Source organism: Lissotriton helveticus, chromosome 1_1, assembly GCF_964261635.1.
Source record: "Lissotriton helveticus chromosome 1_1, aLisHel1.1, whole genome shotgun sequence".
Classification (NCBI taxonomy): domain Eukaryota; kingdom Metazoa; phylum Chordata; class Amphibia; order Caudata; family Salamandridae; genus Lissotriton; species Lissotriton helveticus.
Window position 1 is genome coordinate 1,011,940,808 of NC_136057.1, and position 19,837 is coordinate 1,011,960,644.

The 19,837-nt window shown below is 46.0% G+C and overlaps 2 protein-coding genes across 4 annotated transcripts in view; one reads left to right on the forward strand and one right to left on the reverse strand.

Moving 5' to 3' along the window:
- GTF3C6 (general transcription factor IIIC subunit 6) overlaps positions 1–13,289 on the reverse strand; it is a 108,626-nt gene extending 95,337 nt beyond the window's left edge. The window contains exon 1 of the mRNA XM_078656084.1: positions 13,127–13,289. Within this exon, the coding sequence (XP_078512210.1) occupies positions 13,127–13,210 (84 nt within the window). The 5' untranslated portion in view covers positions 13,211–13,289. The remainder of the gene's footprint in view (positions 1–13,126) is intronic.
- Positions 13,290–13,747: 458 nt separating this feature from the next.
- FSCN3 (fascin actin-bundling protein 3) overlaps positions 13,748–19,837 on the forward strand; it is a 305,725-nt gene continuing 299,635 nt past the window's right edge. For 2 of the 3 annotated variants that reach the window (XM_078656093.1, XM_078656104.1), the window contains exon 1: positions 13,748–13,890. The gene's annotated coding sequence lies outside the window, so the exon portion shown is untranslated. Of the gene's footprint in view, positions 13,894–19,837 lie in introns of all 3 variants that reach the window. The other variant, XM_078656097.1, reaches the window with a different exon arrangement.

Genomic DNA, 19,837 nt, shown 5'->3' on the forward strand with positions numbered 1-19,837 from the left:
AGCTTATGGAACAGAACTAGTACAAAAAAGAATTATTTAAAGTTGTACAAGTTGATATGAAAACACGGAAAATTTGGAAAGAGATGTTTAAACTTCCCAAAATATAAAAATATTAACTCCCATTAAGGAATTCAACATCGTTGCTTACAATTTCTGGATGATTATACCAAAATCTGGAACCAGTCTGGAATTAAGCCAAAGGCCATATATGCACTGACTGTTATAACTGGGGGTCTATAGTTGGCAGAGGTAGGTACCACTGTCCAAATAGGGACCCTTGCTTCTAGTCAGGGTAAGGAGGATGCACTCTTTAGATAACCCCTGCTCACCCCCTTGGTAGCTTGGCACGAGCAGTCAAGGCTTATCAAAGGCAATGTGTGAAGTATTTGTACCAAAACTCACAGTAACACAGTGAAAACACCACAAACTGACTCCACAACAGTTTAGAAAAATAAAGGTATTTAATCTAAACTACACAAGACCAAAATGACAAAAATCCAACATACACAGTACAAAAAAATGGTTGCAAAAGAGTTCTTAAGGTTCCGATAAAATAACCCACAGTTGCGTCACGTTTTGCCAACAGTACCTTTTAAAAGCAACAAAGTTCCAAAGCAGAAGCTGGTGCGGTGGAAAACAAGCGATGCGTTGCTCCTGAGACCATGGGGAGGCGTTGGCGACAACCCCGCTGCAGCAGCGGGCGTGATGCGACGAATCCGGTCTGTATGGGGAGGAAGGCGATGGCTTGTATGGATTCCGGTGCGTAGGTTCCGTAGGAAGTTTGTTCTCGCAAAGGCACGATGCGATGATCTGTAGGGGCTGCGACTATCTCCGGGGCGACGATGCGTGATCCAGCGGCGATCTTCGTCTCACAGATCCTCGATGTTCGCAGCAACATGATGCGGTCCGCAGGCAAGCGGTGCGGCGATCTCAACCAGCGATGACAGGCTCTGCGACGATGCTCTCCTCGATGGTGATCTTCCCTCAAACAAAGGATGCTACGTCTTTGGCAGCTGCAACAGGCGCTGCAACGATCTCGGCCTTCGAAGCGGAGGGAATTTCCTCGCACTGTCGGGGATGCACTCCGCAAGCGAGCGATGCGATAACTTTTCTGTAGCAAAGTCTCTCAAATCTTGGTTTCCAGCTTCCCAGCACAGGTACAACTTCCAGAGGCACCACAACTGGCCCAAGCACTCTAGGAAGGACAGAGCTCTCTCAACAGAGCCCAGGGAAGCTGGGAGTGAAGTCCTTTTGTTCCTTGGACTTCAAAACAGGGAGCCAGCTCACAACAGGCCCTTGGAGATTCCTTCAAGTAAGGGGACAAAGCAACAACAAAGTCCTTCCCCTCTCCTAGGCCGCAAAGCAACTACAGATCCTCTCCCACTACTCTAGATGCAGATGGAGCTATTCAGCCCAGGGATGGCCCACTCAGGCTCTGGGAGCCACCGAGTCCCTGCCACTCACAAACCAGACAGTTAATTCACAAACAGGCCAAGGCACACAGAAAGGTCAGACAAGAGAACAGCAGCTTTCTAAAAGTGCTGTTCTCAAACACAGGATTTAAAAACAACCTTTACTAAAAGATGTGTTATTAAATTCTGAGTTCAGGGATACCAGACTTTTGTGTTCGATCTTGCTCCCATGGGAAGATATGCTGGTAGTACTGTAGCCAGCATCCCCCATGATAGCCTATGGGGCAAGACAGCCTTACAGTAGTGACAAGCATTTACAATGCAATGGTTTCGCCTTTTGAAAAGTTTGAGCTATTGGCATTGTAAATGACAAAATCTTTATTTATGTGTTGGTTTTGAAAATAAATAAATAAATGGCATTGTCATTTACAATGCCAATAGCTTAATCTGAACTTGAACTGGGAACTAGTCTGGGTGCTACAGAGAAATGGGTACAGATACATTGCCCTTCGTAAATGCCACATTCCTGCCAGATACTTTTCCCACAGCACACTATGGGTTTACAATAAAGGGCCTGTATGGATTTTACATGAGAGGGAGTAGGGAAATCTCCGTTCTGGAGTATACATATCCACCAAATTACTTTCACATTTCACTATACTAATTCACCACTAATCCTTTATTGGTTCCAGAGTAGCGTGCTACTCGCCAAAAAAGTGCTTCAACACCCCTTCGGGGTAGCAAGCGCTATAAATGTAAACCTTTTTCCCTCTTCTATCCCTTCACTCTCCTTCTCAATCCAAATAACTGACTAACATATCCATCACTCAAATAACTTTCATATTTCACTATATTAATTCACTACTAATCCTTTATGGGTTCCAGAGTTGCGTGCTACTCGTCGAAAAAGTGCTTCGACACCGCAGTAAGAGCTATACAAATGCAATCACAATACAATTTTTTTTTAAAGGACTGCCCCCTTAAAACTACAAAATCTGCCATTAAAAAGGCACCTCGGAAGGGTTGGGCAGAAGATACTATCTTGAGATCAAGTCAAGGTTTCCCTCGTACTGGCAGCTTGGGCTCTGCTGAGAAGCTGGGCATAGTATCCAGGTGGCACCTTCGTTTGTGACCCTCTATGCCAACCAGAGGAAACTTGCATTGGGCAGTAAAGGAAAAAGCAGCTGTCAACCTTCATCCCTACAAAACTTAAAGTTTGAACAATAAGCCTAAAATGACTACAAAATACCCTTTTCCCCGTCCAACTAAACCACCACTTTATGACACCAGAAAGTGTGAAAAACAGCATCAATCACAGTGCAGCGAAACATGGCATTAAAATAAATTACTATTGCTTTGAAAACCTCTGGGAAGCAACGTTAATGGAGGCGCTGCTGGGAGCATCTTAACCTCTAGAGCTGTTGCTAAGTGACGGAGCCGTCAGAACGCGGAAACCCCGCCCAGCCGCGGAGCGATGGCCTCCCGGGCGTCACATCCGGGTCACCTTGACACTCAGGCTCAGGGTACCACAGCGTGGCTGCAGAGGTCGGGGAGGTGGGGGCAGGTACTGATTAAACAACACACGGCTCCAGGCCACAGGTCTGACGCGCACTCTTTCTTCGCAATACCAGGGCATGGGAGCTTTGCATCATGCTAACCAGTGCTTGGAATGAGAAAATAGACAAGCATTAAGCACGGGTACACGGACAGCGGGAGGGGGGGGACGGGAGCGGTAGGGGGGGCGGGAACGGGAACGGGCACACGGACAGCGGGAGGGGGGCGGGAACGGGATAAAAAAATAGTGAAAATGCCGATTACCTGCAAGGAAAGTGAAATCGCGCAGCCCACCCCTGCTCCGAGTAGGGAGCGGGTCGGGTCTGCGTCCTCACAGGGAGAGCGAGCAGGCTGGTGTGACGAAGGACGCCGAGACAAAAAAAAAAGCACCGCCCACCGCCCCAGGACGTGGGCAAAAAGCGAAAAAATTCTCGGGAACGCCCACAAATCTGCTCCGGCAATGACGGACAGATGTCTGTTCCAATGGCTAGCCTCCATTTATGGAGCTAGCCAATGGAACAGAGAGGCGGAACAAAGCCACACAGTGTAAGACATAGGATTTCGCCTGCGCGAAAGGCTGCTGCGCAGCTTTCGAAAGGCGAAACCTAAAAAACGAAAATGGCTGTAATTCACTGCCAGAGCATGTCACTTGCACAAGTACATGCTCTACCTTTCACATACACTGCACCCTGCCCAAGGGGGGTACCTTGGGACTTCCATAGGGGTGACCAATGTGTACAGAAAGGGAAGGGTTAGGCCTGGCCAGTGTGGGCACTGACCAGGAGGACATGGCAGTTCACAGACTGCACCCAGGCACTGCGGTGGCAGGCCTGAGACACCATTTTAGGGCTACTCATGTGGGTGGCACAATCAGTGCTGCAGGCCCACTAGTAGCATTTGTTATCACCAGCCCTGGCACACTCAGTGCACTTTACTAGGGACTTCTTGGTGACACAAATATGCCAATCATGGATAACCAATCATAATAACAATTTACATTGGGAGCACTTGCACTTTGACACTGAACAGCAGTGGCAAAGTGCCCAAAGCATCTAAACCAGCAAAAACTTAATCCAGCACAGCATCAAAAATACAGGTGGTAGAGGCAAAAAGATAGGGGGAAACCACGCCAAAGATGCCAGGTCTAACACTGATCATTCGCTATATCCATTTGGCAGTTACAGGAAAACTACAGCCATCCAAAAGAAACATTCTCAAAGCATTTGCAAACTAGAGATTTCATACAAAAAAATGATAGTATTCAGATTAGCACAATACACTACAAGTTACTATCACGATGGCTAATGGCCCCAAAAAAAGATTGGGGTTGATTATAAATTTTCTTCTGAAACAGTCATTGATGATCTAGGATTTCAAGCAGAAATTTTGGGCACTAAGTTGAAAAATAATATTAGTACGGCTAAATTCCAGGAGTACGTTAAACTCTCAGGCCGTTGTACCTGTTATGCTTGGGGGACCTCTATCCCCTTCCTGTGTTTTATGAACTTTTTCTCCCTGGTGTCTAGTGAGCTTTCTGCCCCAGCGGGGTGGAGGGGCCTATTGATGCAAACTCCCTATAGTTTTATTTTATTTTATTTTTAAAGTTTTATATAGCGCGAACAAGATCTTTGCAGATATCAGAGCGCTTTACAGAAAACAAGGGCTAGGGGAAACAAAAGGGTGATTAAACAAACTATTGGGTACAGTATAGTAGACGGTAGTAAGTGAATAGACAGATAGGGTAGCAATCAGATAAAAGCATAATACAAAAAGGATAGCAATCAGTTAAAAACATAATACAAAGTAGGATAGCAATCAGATAAAAACATAATACAAAAAGATAATCAGAATAACCCAACAAAACCAAAACGGAGCAAAGTCTAGTGCCCCTGGGTTGGCAGAAAGACCATTGCGCTCCTTCTAGGTGGGAGTACGGTCTCATGTGTGGGGGGACCCCCCTCATTCTTTTTTTTGGGGCCGCTTGCAACTGGTGTTTAGTGTCAGTTCAGTTCCCCAGTTTGGACAGATTGCGGTATACTCCACAATTCGCCCCTGAAGAGGACAGAAAGTCTGTGGTGCTTGGTCCCATGCCCGATTGCACTGCCACCACCTCATCTTTTTTATGGCATCTGGTCCCTGGTGTGTAGTGGGTTCCCGGGGGCAGATTGGGAGTAAAAGATTGCTGCACACTTTCTAGTATAGGGGCACGGCCCAAAGTCTGGTTAGATCGCCCTCACACCTTTTTTCTGGGCCTATTTTATCCCTAGTGTCAAGTGTTTTTATCTGCCCCTTTAAGAAGGCTGATTGTGAGTGAACCCCAATCCGCCCAAGGGAGTGCAGAAAGAATGTTGTAGCCATTCAGGGCTTAGGGCACGGTTCAAATGCATGGATGGGCTACCCCAACCCATTTTGAGTTTTGGCCAGGTAAAATCCCTGGTGTCTAGGGCTCTCTGGACCCCGGAATGGACGATGGGTATAACGCCCTCAATTGCCACCAGAGGGGACTGAAAGGCAGATTGTTTATTCTGAGCAACCACTTACCCAGGCCTTAGGGGAGGGGTGCGGGGGGTGGCATCCCCTCTCCCTAGGTTGTAGTGCGTCAATTCCCCCCTCTTCCCATCCCCGAGTATGAATCCAGTAGAGAGTTATAGCATTGGAACAATACCTCTACCATCAAAATTGGTGCTCAGGAGTGGGGGAGGGAGGTTGGAATATGCCTCCGAGCACCGATGCAAGTGAGAATAGCATAAGCCAGTAGCCTCATTTTACTTTTATATTCATAATTTAAAATAAAATAAAAAGCACCGCCACAGGTTGCTGGGTAAGCTCTTCCCTAGAGCTTGATCTGAAAAATAAAATGGGAATTGATTTCCTGACCGTAGACCTTTGACATGGCATCCACATCAATTGCACCCAGCTTGGGCCCCTGTGACGTGGAGGTCATGTCAATAACATCCAAACAGTTAAGGTGTTCGAGTGCAGAATTATTAAACTGCCCATAGCAGAAAGCAATATAGTGTGCACACGTTGCATATCATTTTCCTTGGCAACTCGCTGCCTGTGTTTTCTATATTGGTGGGTGTTATTAATTATATTCAGTGCACCGCAGTTGATGCAAATTTACAGTCCTACTTCTTAGTTTATGGAATGTTCCATATTTTGTTTTTCAAAATCTGTTCACTCTGCAACAGGATTGCGATTGTCAAAATACGGTCACTTTAGAGAGTTTGGGTCTCCAGCATGGGGCTTATGAACCAGGGGGAGAGGGAGGATGTATACCTCCCAGTTTCTGGAGCGGGGGCTAAAGGGCCAATACCGCCCCCCTCACCTCCCGCCCCCCAGGTTATGAAGTGGAAACTGAAGAATAAACAGTTAAAAAAAATTGAGCCGGTGCTTTCCGGTGCTCAGCATGGGCACTTTATTGGTTTCCAGTGCTCGGCACCAGCACCTAATTGTCAACACCATATTTAGAACAGTCTACCACAAGGTGGCACTGCTCATCAAATTCAGAGATGAGCAGGAGAACGGTTGTTTATGAATACAATATACATTAAAATAGTGCTAATACTTGCAGCCCCAGCCATTCCTTTAGCTTTGGGGACCTGGAATAATCTGAACTGTCGCATTTACATGCTACGCAAGATGGTTAGTAGTTGTTTTGGCAGCGATGACGAGGGCGATGGGGGGTGCAAGCTGCAGTGACCTCCCCGTCAGAGCCCTGGCACTTAATATTTTACAAATTAAGCACTGAATATTACCCCCTGGAGCCATGCTACACATAGCCTGTCTCCCTGAAATGCTGTAACCTGAGGAGCAAACTCTGTGATGGATGCGGAGCTCTTTGTTTTTGGTTTTGTTAAATATTTAATTGCAGCAATTGCGGTGTTGGACCTCTCCTAAACGTGTTATATTTATCAAGCCAGGTGAGCCCCCAGAGTGAGGGAAGGCAGGAAAAGCTACTTTATGCTAATGTTACAGATGACTATGATGGTTAGTCTAACTTGAGAAAAACAAACATTTTTGGAGAGGCTCACCACCTTAATGACTGCAATTAAGAAAAGTCAAAGAAGTCTTGGACCCCAGAGTTAGCTCCTTAGTTTATAGCTCTTCAAGGAGAAACTTGCGATATTCATCAAGACTTCAGACAGGTTCGCTTTGCCACTGTTTGATCTTTAGTGTCTAGAAGCATTTCAAACAGGAAAGCACACCTTTAAATCTTACGGCTAGGCAAGTGTATATACCGTGTCAGTTGAAGGAGTTGTAAGTGTATTTCTTTTACACCATATATTACCACTAACTGTATAACAATAATTGAATAACTGAAAGCAAATCGCTGACCTTTAGTATTAAATGGAAGAGAGAAGGATGTAACCATGCGGACTCTGAATTGCATGTTGTGAAATCAGGAATCCTGGGCTTGAATCCCAGCTACCCCACTTGGACACTGAGTAATCCACGGCCTATCATTACCTTTTCCCTGAACCAACATATTAGAGAGCATGTGGACGTAATTCAGTAGAGGAGCTGTGCTATGCAAAAAACGCACTAGAATATAATGGTTAATACAAAATAATTTTCCTTCACATTCATACAGGTTTTATAAATAGAGAACATAACAAACTGATACATTTTGGGTAACTAGTGGCAACAACATCAGGGGAAGTAGGTATTCTTGATTGTTTCGTATTTAAAAAAAAGAAATCAATAAATGTCAGTCAATTCAGTTATATAAACGAATGCACTTAATTGAGACACAGACTGTTGAAAACCACATTGTTCTACTTTTAAAATCTTTAACACATTTTGTCACGACAGTTGTTACCAGACTTACATCTTTTGATGGCTTCTTCTGCCTTTGGCTATTAGAGCCAAGTCAGACCCCTGGGGCAGCTCTAAATGACGTCCCCAGATTTTGTGTTTCCTATGCCCTCGGTCCCCTATCTGGGATGTGAGAATGCACAGGAGTAAACAGTCCTGCCAAATGCCACGCATCACAGGTTAAAATAACGCATTCAGTGCCTATCCCTCAGTCCTTGTTTTATTACTCGAGGTGTTGTGCCAGCACGAGCTATCAGATTACAGTGCTGCTGAGTGAGCAAGCAGTGACTGTTTATGGTTCAAGTGGGGTAAGGTGAGGTTGCTATGGATACAGAAAAGCTTGGGCTTCTTCTGTTCACATGGGCACTTGAAGGGCTGAAAGAAGGGCGCCTGGCATTTTTCTGAGACCAGACTCTGAGAGTCTTTGGCACGGATGGTGGGTGGCTGATATGTTGTCTCCCTGAGGCTTTCCACACTACCCTCCAGGCCAGAGCGGTTTCTTCCCCCACCCATTCAGAGATGCTTTTGATCATTTTATTTTGCGAGATAACAGCAAAAAACAGTGTGCTGAGGTTTTGGACTGCACAGTTGTGGAAAGCCAGTAAGCTGCTTCTGAGTGCAATTGTCCATGTACCTTCAAATCATTTTCTTTTTTTCTAAACAGAAGTATAATGTGGTCATTATCTTTGAGGACTATTATAATTTATCAGCAATAAAACGATCGTTATACTCGTTATGTTCTTGATTGCTTTATTTCTGTATTGTGTCCCTTAACATTTTCTCTAGGGTGTACATGTTTAAAGTGTTGAGAATTACACATATGGCAGCAATTGTTTACTTTCCCTGAGCTTTTGTTCCTGCCATTTGAAGAGTACCTCTCCCAGTAGCAGTTAACTCTGGAGTAGCAAAATATTGCATTACCCTTTTGGTATATGCCTACTTTTTTTGCTTCTCAAAGCATGTTGAGTGTGCTTTGAATGGCATTGGAAAATTATTTGTGTGGTGCCAGACATTATCACCATTACTAATCCACCATTACCTGTGAGCAAGAGTGTTAGAGATGGGGTCTCTAGGTGGCAGCGGTATGTACCTTTGTCCTAGTGGGGACACTTGCTTCTAGTCAGAGTAAGGGGGATACACACCTTAGATAACGCCTGCTCACCCCCTTGGTAGCTTGGCACAAGCAAATACACTTTACAATGTGTAAAGTATTTGTACTCAAAACACACAGTAACAGTGAAAACACAACAAATTGACACCTCACCAGTTTAGAAATACAAAGTATCTTTATATGAACCAAACAAGACCAAATCGACAAAGATCCAGCATACACTCATCAAGATAGCACTTAAAAACAGTTATTTCCCCCACCGACCACGAGGTGTACAGAGGCAGGCATGGAGTCACAAGGACCCCCAAAACAACAGTACCTTGGAAACAAAGTCTATGGACGATGCACGGCGTTGTGGAGGTGAGGCGTCGGGTACGAGTTTGAGGCCGGTTCCCTGATTGCCACGGCAGGTGGAAGAGGGGTGGTGAGGCGTCGTGTCCGCGAGGAGGCAACTTTTCGAGTCCAGGGCCGGGAAAGTCGGCAGCGAGGCATCAGTTCTAGTGAGGCAATGCAAAGTCAAAGATTTTGTGAACTCACCCCGTCGGTTATCGGGTCCGCGATAACGGGATGCAGGCGCTCGCAGTGGCAGCATCGGTGAGAGCACTGGTGTCGGGAAGGGTGATAACTGCAGGTGTTGGCAGGCATCGAAGGGTGTCGAGCTGCAGTGCAGGTGGGGTGGTGCGTAGTGCACTTCACAAAGCGGGGCCCTAACCTCAGTGCAGGTCGCTGCATCACTGGCAGGGGCGCTGATGCCGTTGGAGCTGTTTTTCTTGCTTTCTTGAAGTTCCTTCCAGCTCCCAACATCAGGAATAACCTCCAGAGGCCCATGACTGGAACAGGCACCTCCTGCATTTAGAGCGCCCAGTAGTGGAGTTCAACGGAGCTGGTGGTGAATTCTTTATGTCCCTGAGACTCCAGAACAGGAGATGAGCTCACACAAGCCCTTTGAGATTCTTCAAGCAGGTTCACAGCAAAGTTTTAGTCTTTGTCCTTTCCTTGGCAGAAGCAGCAACTGCAGGCCAACCAAGCACAACACACACAGCAAAGGGGCAGTACTCCTCCTTCCAGCTCTCCGGCTCTTCTCCTTGGCAAAGGTTCGTCTTGAATTCAGAAGTAATCTAATTAGCTGGGGATTAAGGTCCACTACTTATAACCCATTTTGTCTTTGTTCTCTTTGTGGCAAGGGTCTCTGAGCCCAGTCCAAACCAGTTCTGTCCTCTCCGGGGCAGCATCACTACAGGGAGTGGAGTCAGGAGACACAGCCTATTCAGGTGCAAGTGAAACTCCTCCCACTACATGTAAGAAATGGGAAGGTTAGGGCCTGGCAAGTGAGTGCACTTGCAAGGTCGACATGGCAGTTTAGAACTGCGCACAGACACTGCAGTGGCAGGTCTGAGATACCTTTGCAGGGCTACTCATGTGGGTGGCACAATCAGTGCTGCAGGCCCACTAGTAGCATTTGATTTCCAAGCCCTGGCACACTCAGTGCACTTTAAAAGGGTTTTACCAGTAAATCAAATATGTCAATCATTGATAACCAATTACAACCACAATCAATTTATACAGGGAGCACTTGCAATTTGACACTGATCAGCAGTGGCAAAGTGCCCAAAGCATCCAAGCCAGCAAAAACGAAATCCAGCACAGCATCAAAAATGCAGGAGGTAAAGGCAAAAGGTCAGGGGAAACCACACCAAGGATGCTAAATATAACAAACAGTTATGTGTGGGGTGCGGTGCTATCTATTTAGGTGTTTATGTGATAGCATGAAAGTTTGCTGTAAAGTGGTGGTGAAATACGCTCCTATGTGATATTTTGTAATATATCCTTTGTATTAGGGGCCAGGGTCCTTTTGTAGCTCAGTGGTGTTGCAAAGATATTTTCTAGGCATAGTTATTTTAGTCCCTTTTCGCCTTATTGTTGATATAAGTTGCACAGTTTCAGTGCTGGTGATTTATGCAGGGGTAGTAAACCTTAATACGCTGTGTGAGTGAAATGCTGTATCTGAGCTGGCTAGAAGAGATTGTTATTGGAATGGTCAAACTCATATTTTATGGTTAGTAGTGTGAATAGTAGTTAAGCTCACTGGATTTCACAAATGAGGGTTATTTCTGAAATGTATTGCTGTATGTGGATGCTACTCGTTCTAATTGCATTAGTGTGTCACTCAAACATAAGTAAGTGTTACACATAAGTCAGACATAAGCAGACTGAGAATACAGAAATGTCACACATAACCAAAGCTTGCTTATGTGGGATATCTCCATAGGTTCAGTGTTGTCATGAGTCCCATACTACTATCTAATGGGCAACACCTCGAGTGGCACTTCTTTACCAGTAAAACCAAGCAATAAAGTCCATTTAAAGTCCTACATATCACAAAAGACCACCCTTCAAGCAAGATCAGCACTAGCCTGAATACATGGTCCATTCTAACACCATTAACACACCCAAGAAGAAGCATTACCCAACCCAGTTCATGCGAACACCAATAACAGTATCAGATAAAGCAAACCCAGACAATGTGTTCATACTTTTTGCACATACAGCAGATCTACCCATACTTGATGTGCTCTAATGCTATTTAAATTTATCAGAGCTAGCCCAGTCATTTCAAAGCCATTCTATCCCCATTGCCATCCACCAGAAGCAGTGTGGCCCTGTTCTGTACATTGCAGCCCTTCAGGCCTTTGTAATTCTTAAAATAAGAACCACTAAGGTATTCTTTTCTGGGAAAGGTGTGAACGCTACTGGTCTATCCCAGTTTTACTTTAATCCCATTCACAGCCCTGTTTAACTCCCCTGTGTCAAAAGTCATAAAAGCTGGCCCAGTTACTCGCTGCCAGGCTCAGCTTAGGTGTTTTCATTCAGCCAACAGGGCTGGGATGGTCATGCGGTGCCCTGGAGGGCTACAGTACTGAAGATGAGAATGTCCGGTCCCAGCGCGGCCTGCCTGGCTTCAGATGGAACAGTGCTCCCTGTTACTGCACCTCCCGTTTCAGGCCAGAAGGAGACTACAGCACCGCTCATTGTCTTCACTGTGGGAGGCAGAGGCCCGGCAGCTGGGTGTAATCAGTTGGCAGTGATCAGTAAAAAAACTGACCACCGGTGGTCTCAGTGCCAATGAGCGCTACCTTCCTGAGTAGCTACTCTCTTGTGTTGCACATGGATGCCTTGAGTTGCCACTCGGGCAGCAAACTGGGTACGGCAAGAAAAACAAAACTGTAGCCTGCCACCTCAGTGTCTGCTCTCGGCCAATCCTGCAGTGTGGTCACAGTGAGGCAGGCAGGCGCCTTGCTGTATTCCACGTGAGGGACCAAAGAATTGGCAAGGGTGGCAGGTCCAGATTGTCTCTATTCACAACTGAGAGACCACGTGGTACTCTCTCTAGCAGGGCGGCTCGCTTCATTAAACTGCCTCAGTAACTGGGTGATTTCCCGGGACTTGGCGTGTTGCAATGTATTCAATTTTCTCACTGTGAAAATGTGAGCAGCACATCAAGCTTACTGCTTAAATGTATTACAGTCTCCCCTAGTTACAGCACGCCTCAGAGTGGTCCCTGGGGTGGTACATTTGTGTGACGTAGGCATTTTAAAACGGTGATGCGGATACCAGCTCTAAAATGTGTTAGTCTAACCCCTAATGCGCTGTACTTGGCAGGATGTATTTAGACCCTATCTGGGAAGACATTTGAACTCATGACTCACAGATTTCAAGTTTCCCTGGTCCATATGTGAGCAGCTCATCCTGTTTTACTTAGAATTGTGGGTCTGCGAATCAGCTTTGCCCCCTTGTCTATTTGGTGCTGAAGTATGAGATCCAGAACCAGAGATGGGGATTAGTAGGTCCTTCTTATAGCAGTTATATAGTAGGTCCCCTATTTATGAACTTAATGTTATTCTAGAGTACGGTATGAAAAGCACCTTTTGAAGTTTCTTACCAAGGAGACGTTGTGGAAAAGCACAGAAATAACTAGATTTCTTTTAATTCGAGAGCTTCCAGGAACTCTGCGTAATAACAACTTGTTGATATCCAACGCATATATGCACGGCATTATTATCCCTATTTAACGATGCACAATTCTACTAAATTGGAGGATTAGACGAAGAACCTGGCGCTTTCGGGATTCGAACTCATGACCTACAGAATAGTAGCCTTGCGTTAACTCGCGGAAGCCATCTTGCCGGCATAAAATATGACTGTGAGGCAACCATCCCTCTGCTATTCATACCTCTTCTTCCTCATCATCATCGTCATCCTCCTGAGGTGGACCAGCCCCAGCCGTTCCGGCGGGGCCCACGGTGGGCACCTCCATCTCAAAGCACCGTACGTTTCCTTCTAAAAGGGCTCGACTGACTTTACAAACATGGCTGCTGCAGGTGAACGAAGAAGAAAAGCATTGATGGCTGTGGAGACAAAAGAAGGACAATGAAGCTGTTTGGAAAGTGGTAGTCATCTTAGAATTCGCTCATACGTAACAGGGCATAACAATACCAATATCAAAACGAGTACGTTTTGGAATAGGGCCTAGCTTTAGAAAACCGTTACATATTGCAAGACAGAAAACCGCACATTTAATGCACAGAGGTGTAAGAAAATATGAATTTCGTAATACATTAAATCTACAGTACGTTTATAGTATTTATCCGTGACATACATATTATTATCTTTTTAGGCATTATACTTGAAAACATTTTAGATTTCTATATTTGGCGATATTAGCATTGCATTTGATGCCGAGAAGCTGCTTGAAGATGGCTACCACGCTCACCCCGCTCCCTTCGGCAACTTTGGCCACAGTGGTATATCAGGAAGGAGCGAAGCGAACTCTTCCATTCAGTTACCTATTTGGAGCCAGTGGTGTCAGTATTCTCAATGCGTGGCTTCGACGAGACTAGCAGTAGGGCGATGCTCATTATCGATAAAGTGTAGGGATCGTAGCTTCCTTCGCGCTGCACTATTTTGGACAGAAAATATTCATAGTCATTTGGAAAGGTAGTAAGTACTGTTCTTTTTCACAAAAAAAGCTTTGCTAGGATGGTATTCAACCACACCGTTCATTTATATCCACACAAACTATGTATCGGAATATTTATAATGTATTCAGTGATTTTGATCCAACCCTGAATACATTTGACTTTAATTTGTATCTATGATAGTATCAGTAAAGATTGTTCTATAAAACATTATTGCAGGACTGTAAGTCTTAAATCCTTCCACATTGCAATCATGTAAAATATTTTTTCACACAATATATTTAACCAGAGCACTGCATGTTTGAACATTTTTAGTAGTGAGGGCTCATTAGCATATTTAATGACTATCAGCAGTGAATCTTACACAAACTTTGATCTCGGTGATAAGTGAAATTCAGACAATTATTTAATACTTGGCTCGTAAGAAGTGAGCGACGGTGCAGGGTCAAGAGAAAATTGGCAATTTTCTTAACCGTTGAAGATTGAGGAGCTTGTTGTTCCTCCATTAGCCCCTGCTCAGCTCTCCCCACTTATTTTTGCATAGTCCCTACACTATACTATTAGGTCATTTTGAATCTGCTTCCATACTTTAAAGTTTTTTCATTTCTTTTAGCATAGTAACGTCCTCTTGCCCTGTTTAACATTGACTCTCGTCATTAACTACAACATTATACATTTAATGCTACACATTTTGTCATATACATGTAATTTGAAAATATGTCATAAAGAGTGTTTAAATGAATAGTGAAGTTTGCAAAAATATACATGGACACATTCATGCCAACCTTGCTATTTCATAATTGTCTTAATATTTTGCCTATTTTTTTTGTTCAAAATTGACTGTCTACTTTTTCCATGCGAAAAGTTAATTGTAATAACAGATTTGTAAACTGACAACTTTTTACTGAGCGGAAGTGGCTAAACCACCAGCCACCCCAAGTACTATGTTCAAAGGTCATTTTAATCCTTATTATTGGCCATGTTTATTTATTTTTATCTCCATTACAAAATAAAAAAATAAATTACTGAAATGACCTGTTGCGACTAACTAAGACCCAGTGAGGTTGCAGAGGTAATATCTGTGTTTATTTGAAACACGTGGTTTTGAGTTTGCCCTTAAGCCCTTTGTTAAATCTCAAGATCTGTTAGTAATGTTGGAGGTTGGTTATGAAGGGAGTGCCATAGAAGAATTTCATGAGCTCCCAGAGTTCAAGCACTTATATAGTTTTTATGAAATCTTGGGAAAATGGAATGGAAATTGCCATTAGGACTTGGCATGCTGGCCGGATTTCTTGCTCCAGGGGACGGCGAGCTTGCGGCCTGGTGCTCCTCGTTGCTGGAGCTCGCTGCAAGACAATGCTGATGCTTTCTCGGTGGAAGGGCGGGGCTTACTAGAGGAATCGCTCTATTGGTGGCCGGCTTCATCTCCGGTACTGCCTGGCTGGCTACTCCTGTCAACATGCCCCCAACGCCTGCAAAACATCCAAAAGACAGGGGAGACGTGCTCTCCTCATCAGCAAGACTAGCCGTCCGTACTCTGGGAACCAAACTGGATTCTACTCTTAAACAGGCTGGCGCAGAGTCAGGTAAGTCAGCTGAGTCGCGCTTGGAGGTGACTGGGGGGATATGGCGGACGGCATGGGAGCAGGAAAAAGGAAGATCCAGGCAGACATAAACAATGCTGGGACAGGTTTGGGCATGGAGGAGGGGTCTATGGGTCTTTGTATGGCTGCTCTGCCACAGCCACAGCCTGTAATAACGAAATTTTTCTCCTTTAAGAACTCTGATGGTGGTACAAACAATCCGGGCTCCTCTGACGAGCAGGGCCAGTCAGACCCTAGTGCCTTCTTGACCGCTGATGCATGAGATGGGGGAGCCTTGGCGCCAGATGCTGAAGAAGGAGACCAGTCCAACTCTGGGGAATACTGCTGATGCCATCCGAACGACCCTCACACTTGGAGATTGAAGAGCAGTGTGACTGTCTGGGTAACTCCCTAGTGGTGGGGCAGGTCTCTCTCTGCAAAGCTGCTAGAGTTAACTCTACTCCTCAGCCTGTTACTCTTGGGAAGGAAGGGTACAGCAAGAAGCACAACATGGATCAATGTGGACCAACGGCTGTAAAATACCTCACCATGGGCGAGGCGGATAAATTCTTCTCCCTTACAGAGGGTTCAGACTCAGAGGCCCCTAACTCATATCAGTGAAACTAGCGGCACTAAATCATCTACTTCTGCGTCCAGCACATTGGAAGCATCTGAGACAGCTCTTAATCATTCAAAGCACCAAAAGACTCTTTAAGGGCAACCCAGAATCCCGGAGGAGGAGAGCGAAGAACTTAGCTGACAGTAGACTGAAATGGGATTACTCCCAAACAAACATGGTTGGGACCCCGGAGGAAGCACCAGCCCTGAATGGAACAGCCTCATCCGCCGTACAGCCAAGAGTGAATTTGTCCTTAAATTCTGAGTTAGGCTTAATTTTGGAATCTATTAACCCCTTCAGTGCTAATGACAAGGGTAACTCGTCATGGAGTTTCCATTGATTTCAATGGAAAGTCAATGGAAGTGCATCATGTGCCTTAGCAGCCAAGTGGTTAAAGAGCATTGGGCTCAGACACGGGCAGACAGTAAGAGGGCAAGACACGCTACAAAAAAGGTGGATGGCGCCGTCCGGAAGGTGGGGAATGCATGCTTGCAGATTGGGGAGCGCCTTAGCTGCTTCAAGGACAGGACCACAGCATTGGAGGCAGAGGTCACCGTGGTGAAAGAGCAAGCCAAGTCGCATGAGTCCCAATTAACCGATGTGTAGTGGAAGCTAGAGAACATGGAAAACTGACAGCGCAGGAATAACATCCAGTTCTTGGGGATTGATGAGGCCTTCAGGGGGATATTATCTGCTCTTTTATGTTGGATCTCTTAAAAAACGCCTTCCCTGAACTGTCATGATGGCACTGGGCCTCAGAAGGTTAAAGAGTACACCGGTTTCGGGCTGCCCTAATAACACAGTGCAGGCTAGAAGAGACGCAAGACAGCCAAGGGCTATTTTAGTATTCTTTGGCAACTTTTTGCTTCGCTAGGCCATTTTTGAGAAAGCTCAACCAGACGCAAGACGGACATACCCAGAATCGTCATTCTTTGTGCGACCGGACTATTGCCATACAACTGTCAAACGCAGGTGGCATTTGCAACAGGTGATTAAACCTGTTCAAGAAGTGGGCTTTGAAGCATACCTGCTGGCTGCTGCCAGACTATAAACTATCGTTAGAGGGTCTGTTAATTTCTTCGCATCAGAAATTCAAGCAAAAGAATATTTGGGCCAGGTCTTGGCAGGCAGCAGAAATATTTAGAGCTGGGGCTCTCCTTACGAATTGGATTGATTAATGTTAAAATATCAGTAATATTAACAATGTCTTCCTTTTTTCTTATCTCCTTCGTTTCTGTTTTCTTTCTTCCTCTTCGTACGTTTCTGGGGCGGGAGCAGGGGGTTACATCTGAGAGGGCCCGGGGGAGAGCCCGCGGTGTCTTCTACCGGTCTCCATCACACACCCGTTTGGTTTGGCAGCTTTCACTAGTGTGGGGGGGGTTTGGGAGTTTTAGGGGTTTGTCAGGAAGGGGGACGGAGTTGGGGAGGGAGAGGCGGCGGGTTGAGTGATGGTGTGACAATCTATAAACAGCAAGTGGATGTAAGTGTGATTATGTACTTTTCTTTATCAAAAGAACGGCATCACTATGAATATGGATTTAGCCAGGAGAATATGTGTTCAACAGTCAAGTATAAAGCAGACCCTGTACAAAATATAAGTTGGGGCAGCAGCATGGTATTTCCTATATTGGGTTGGTATATCCGGGTGGTTATGACAGTGTCTATGAGTTATGGCTAGATTGCGCATTGCCTCCATTAATATTTGTGGGTTAAATGATAAAGCAAAAAGAAAGCGCGTACAGGAGGGCTTACATTTTTTAAGAGCAGATGTGTATTGTCTACAGGAAACCCACATTGCTAGTAAGGACAGGGCTAAGTTGAACTCTTGGATTGAAGGTGGCGAGCTCACTGCACCCCACGTAATCATCTCCACAGACTACATTGTACTCGGGGACCTGAACTTCCACCTCGACAACTACAATGACCCCGACTCTATCACTCTCCTCGACAATCTCGTCAACATCGCGCTTAAGCAGCTGGTCAACACGCTCACTCACAGAGCTGGACACACCCTCGACCCTATCTTCGCTGGAGGAACAAACATCATCTTCAGCCACACCTCTTAGCCCCTATGGACAGATCACCACTGCGTCCACTTCTCCTTCAACACCGCCCCCGCACCCAAGCCCGCACCGGAACAACCAAGAAGGAACTGGAGCAAGGTCACAAGGGAACTCCTCAGCACCGTTCTCCTCCTAGACAACCGACACCAATTCTGTAGCCACAGAATTCCACCGCTGGCTCTCCCGCTACGCCGACAAACTCACACCCCTCTGACACCCCGCCAAGCAACGCCCCCTAAAGGCTGCCTGGTTCACCACTGAACTGAAAGAAGCCAGACGCTCCTGCACACGCCTAGAGAAAACCTGGCGAAACCAGAAAACCACAGAAGCTCGGAACAACCACAGGAGCGCCCTCAAAGAATACCACCAGCGCATTAGAGACACCAAACAAACCTTCATAAAAGACAAAGTCCAGACCAACGCAACCAACGCCAAGGAGCTGTTCAACGTCATACAACAGTTCACAAAACCCCCCAGCGAAACCACAGACATCACACCTTCCCAGGAACTCTGTGACAAACTCAGCACCTACTTCCATCTAAAGATCAAGGACCTCTAGGACAACATCAATGAACTGATGACGAACTACACTCCCCTCCCCAACGCCACCAACATGCCAACCATCACGAACTGAGAACCCACCTCCGTCGAACACATCACTGCCACAATGAAGAAAACCCACTTAGGAGCCCCTACGGACCCCTGCCCACCACACATATTCCACAGGTCCGCTGCCACCATTGTACCCTAACTAGGTCGGACCATCAACGCCTCCTTCATGTCCGGCATCTTCCCAGATGACTGGAAGCAGGCAGAGGTTAAACCCCTCCTCAAAAAACCCACGGCCGACCCTACCGACCTGAAAAACTACAGAGAGACTCGTGAACGCCCAGCTGACCACCTTCATCGAAGAGAACTCTATCCTAGACGCCTCCCAGTCCGGATTCCGCAGCACCCGCAGCACCAAGACCGCCCTCCTCGCAGTCACGGACGACATCCGCATACTACTAAACCAGGGACACACTGCGGCCCTCATCCCCCTGGACATCTCTTCAGCATTCAACACCATCTCTCACCACACACTCACAGCCAGACTTCACGATGCAGGGATACAAGAAGCCGCTCTAGACTGGATCCAATCCTTTCTCTCCGGCAGAACCCATGGGATCCGACTCCCTCCCTTCCTCTACAAACCCATCGACATCAACTGCAAGGATCAGACCCACGCCCTTCAACATCTACATGGCCCCCCTCGCTGCCATCGTCAAAAAGCAGGGACTCAGCATTGTATCCTACGCCGATGACACCCACCTCATTCTTTCGCTCACAAAGAATCCAGAAGACACCAGGCTCTGCTTCCAGGAAGGGAAGAAGAATGTGGCAGACTGGATGAAGGAAAGCTGCTTGCAGCTTGTTGGACTGTGCCCTTTTCCCCCTGAATTTTTTCGCTTTTGGGGAATCAACATGTCATATTGATGAGTGTGAAATACAATTGTTAAATCTGACGCAATGGTGTACGCACCTGTAATTCCCCCATTGTAAGAATGCACCTTGGTAAAATGTTGCTTTTAAAATGGATGCAATGGCTGTGTGTGGTGCCGCCTGACTGAGGTGGATTACCAGTCTAGTTGTTCGTTTCCCAGCCATCCCAGCTTTTGGAGGGAAACTTGCCACCCAGAGTGCTCTACTCCTCCCCCTGAG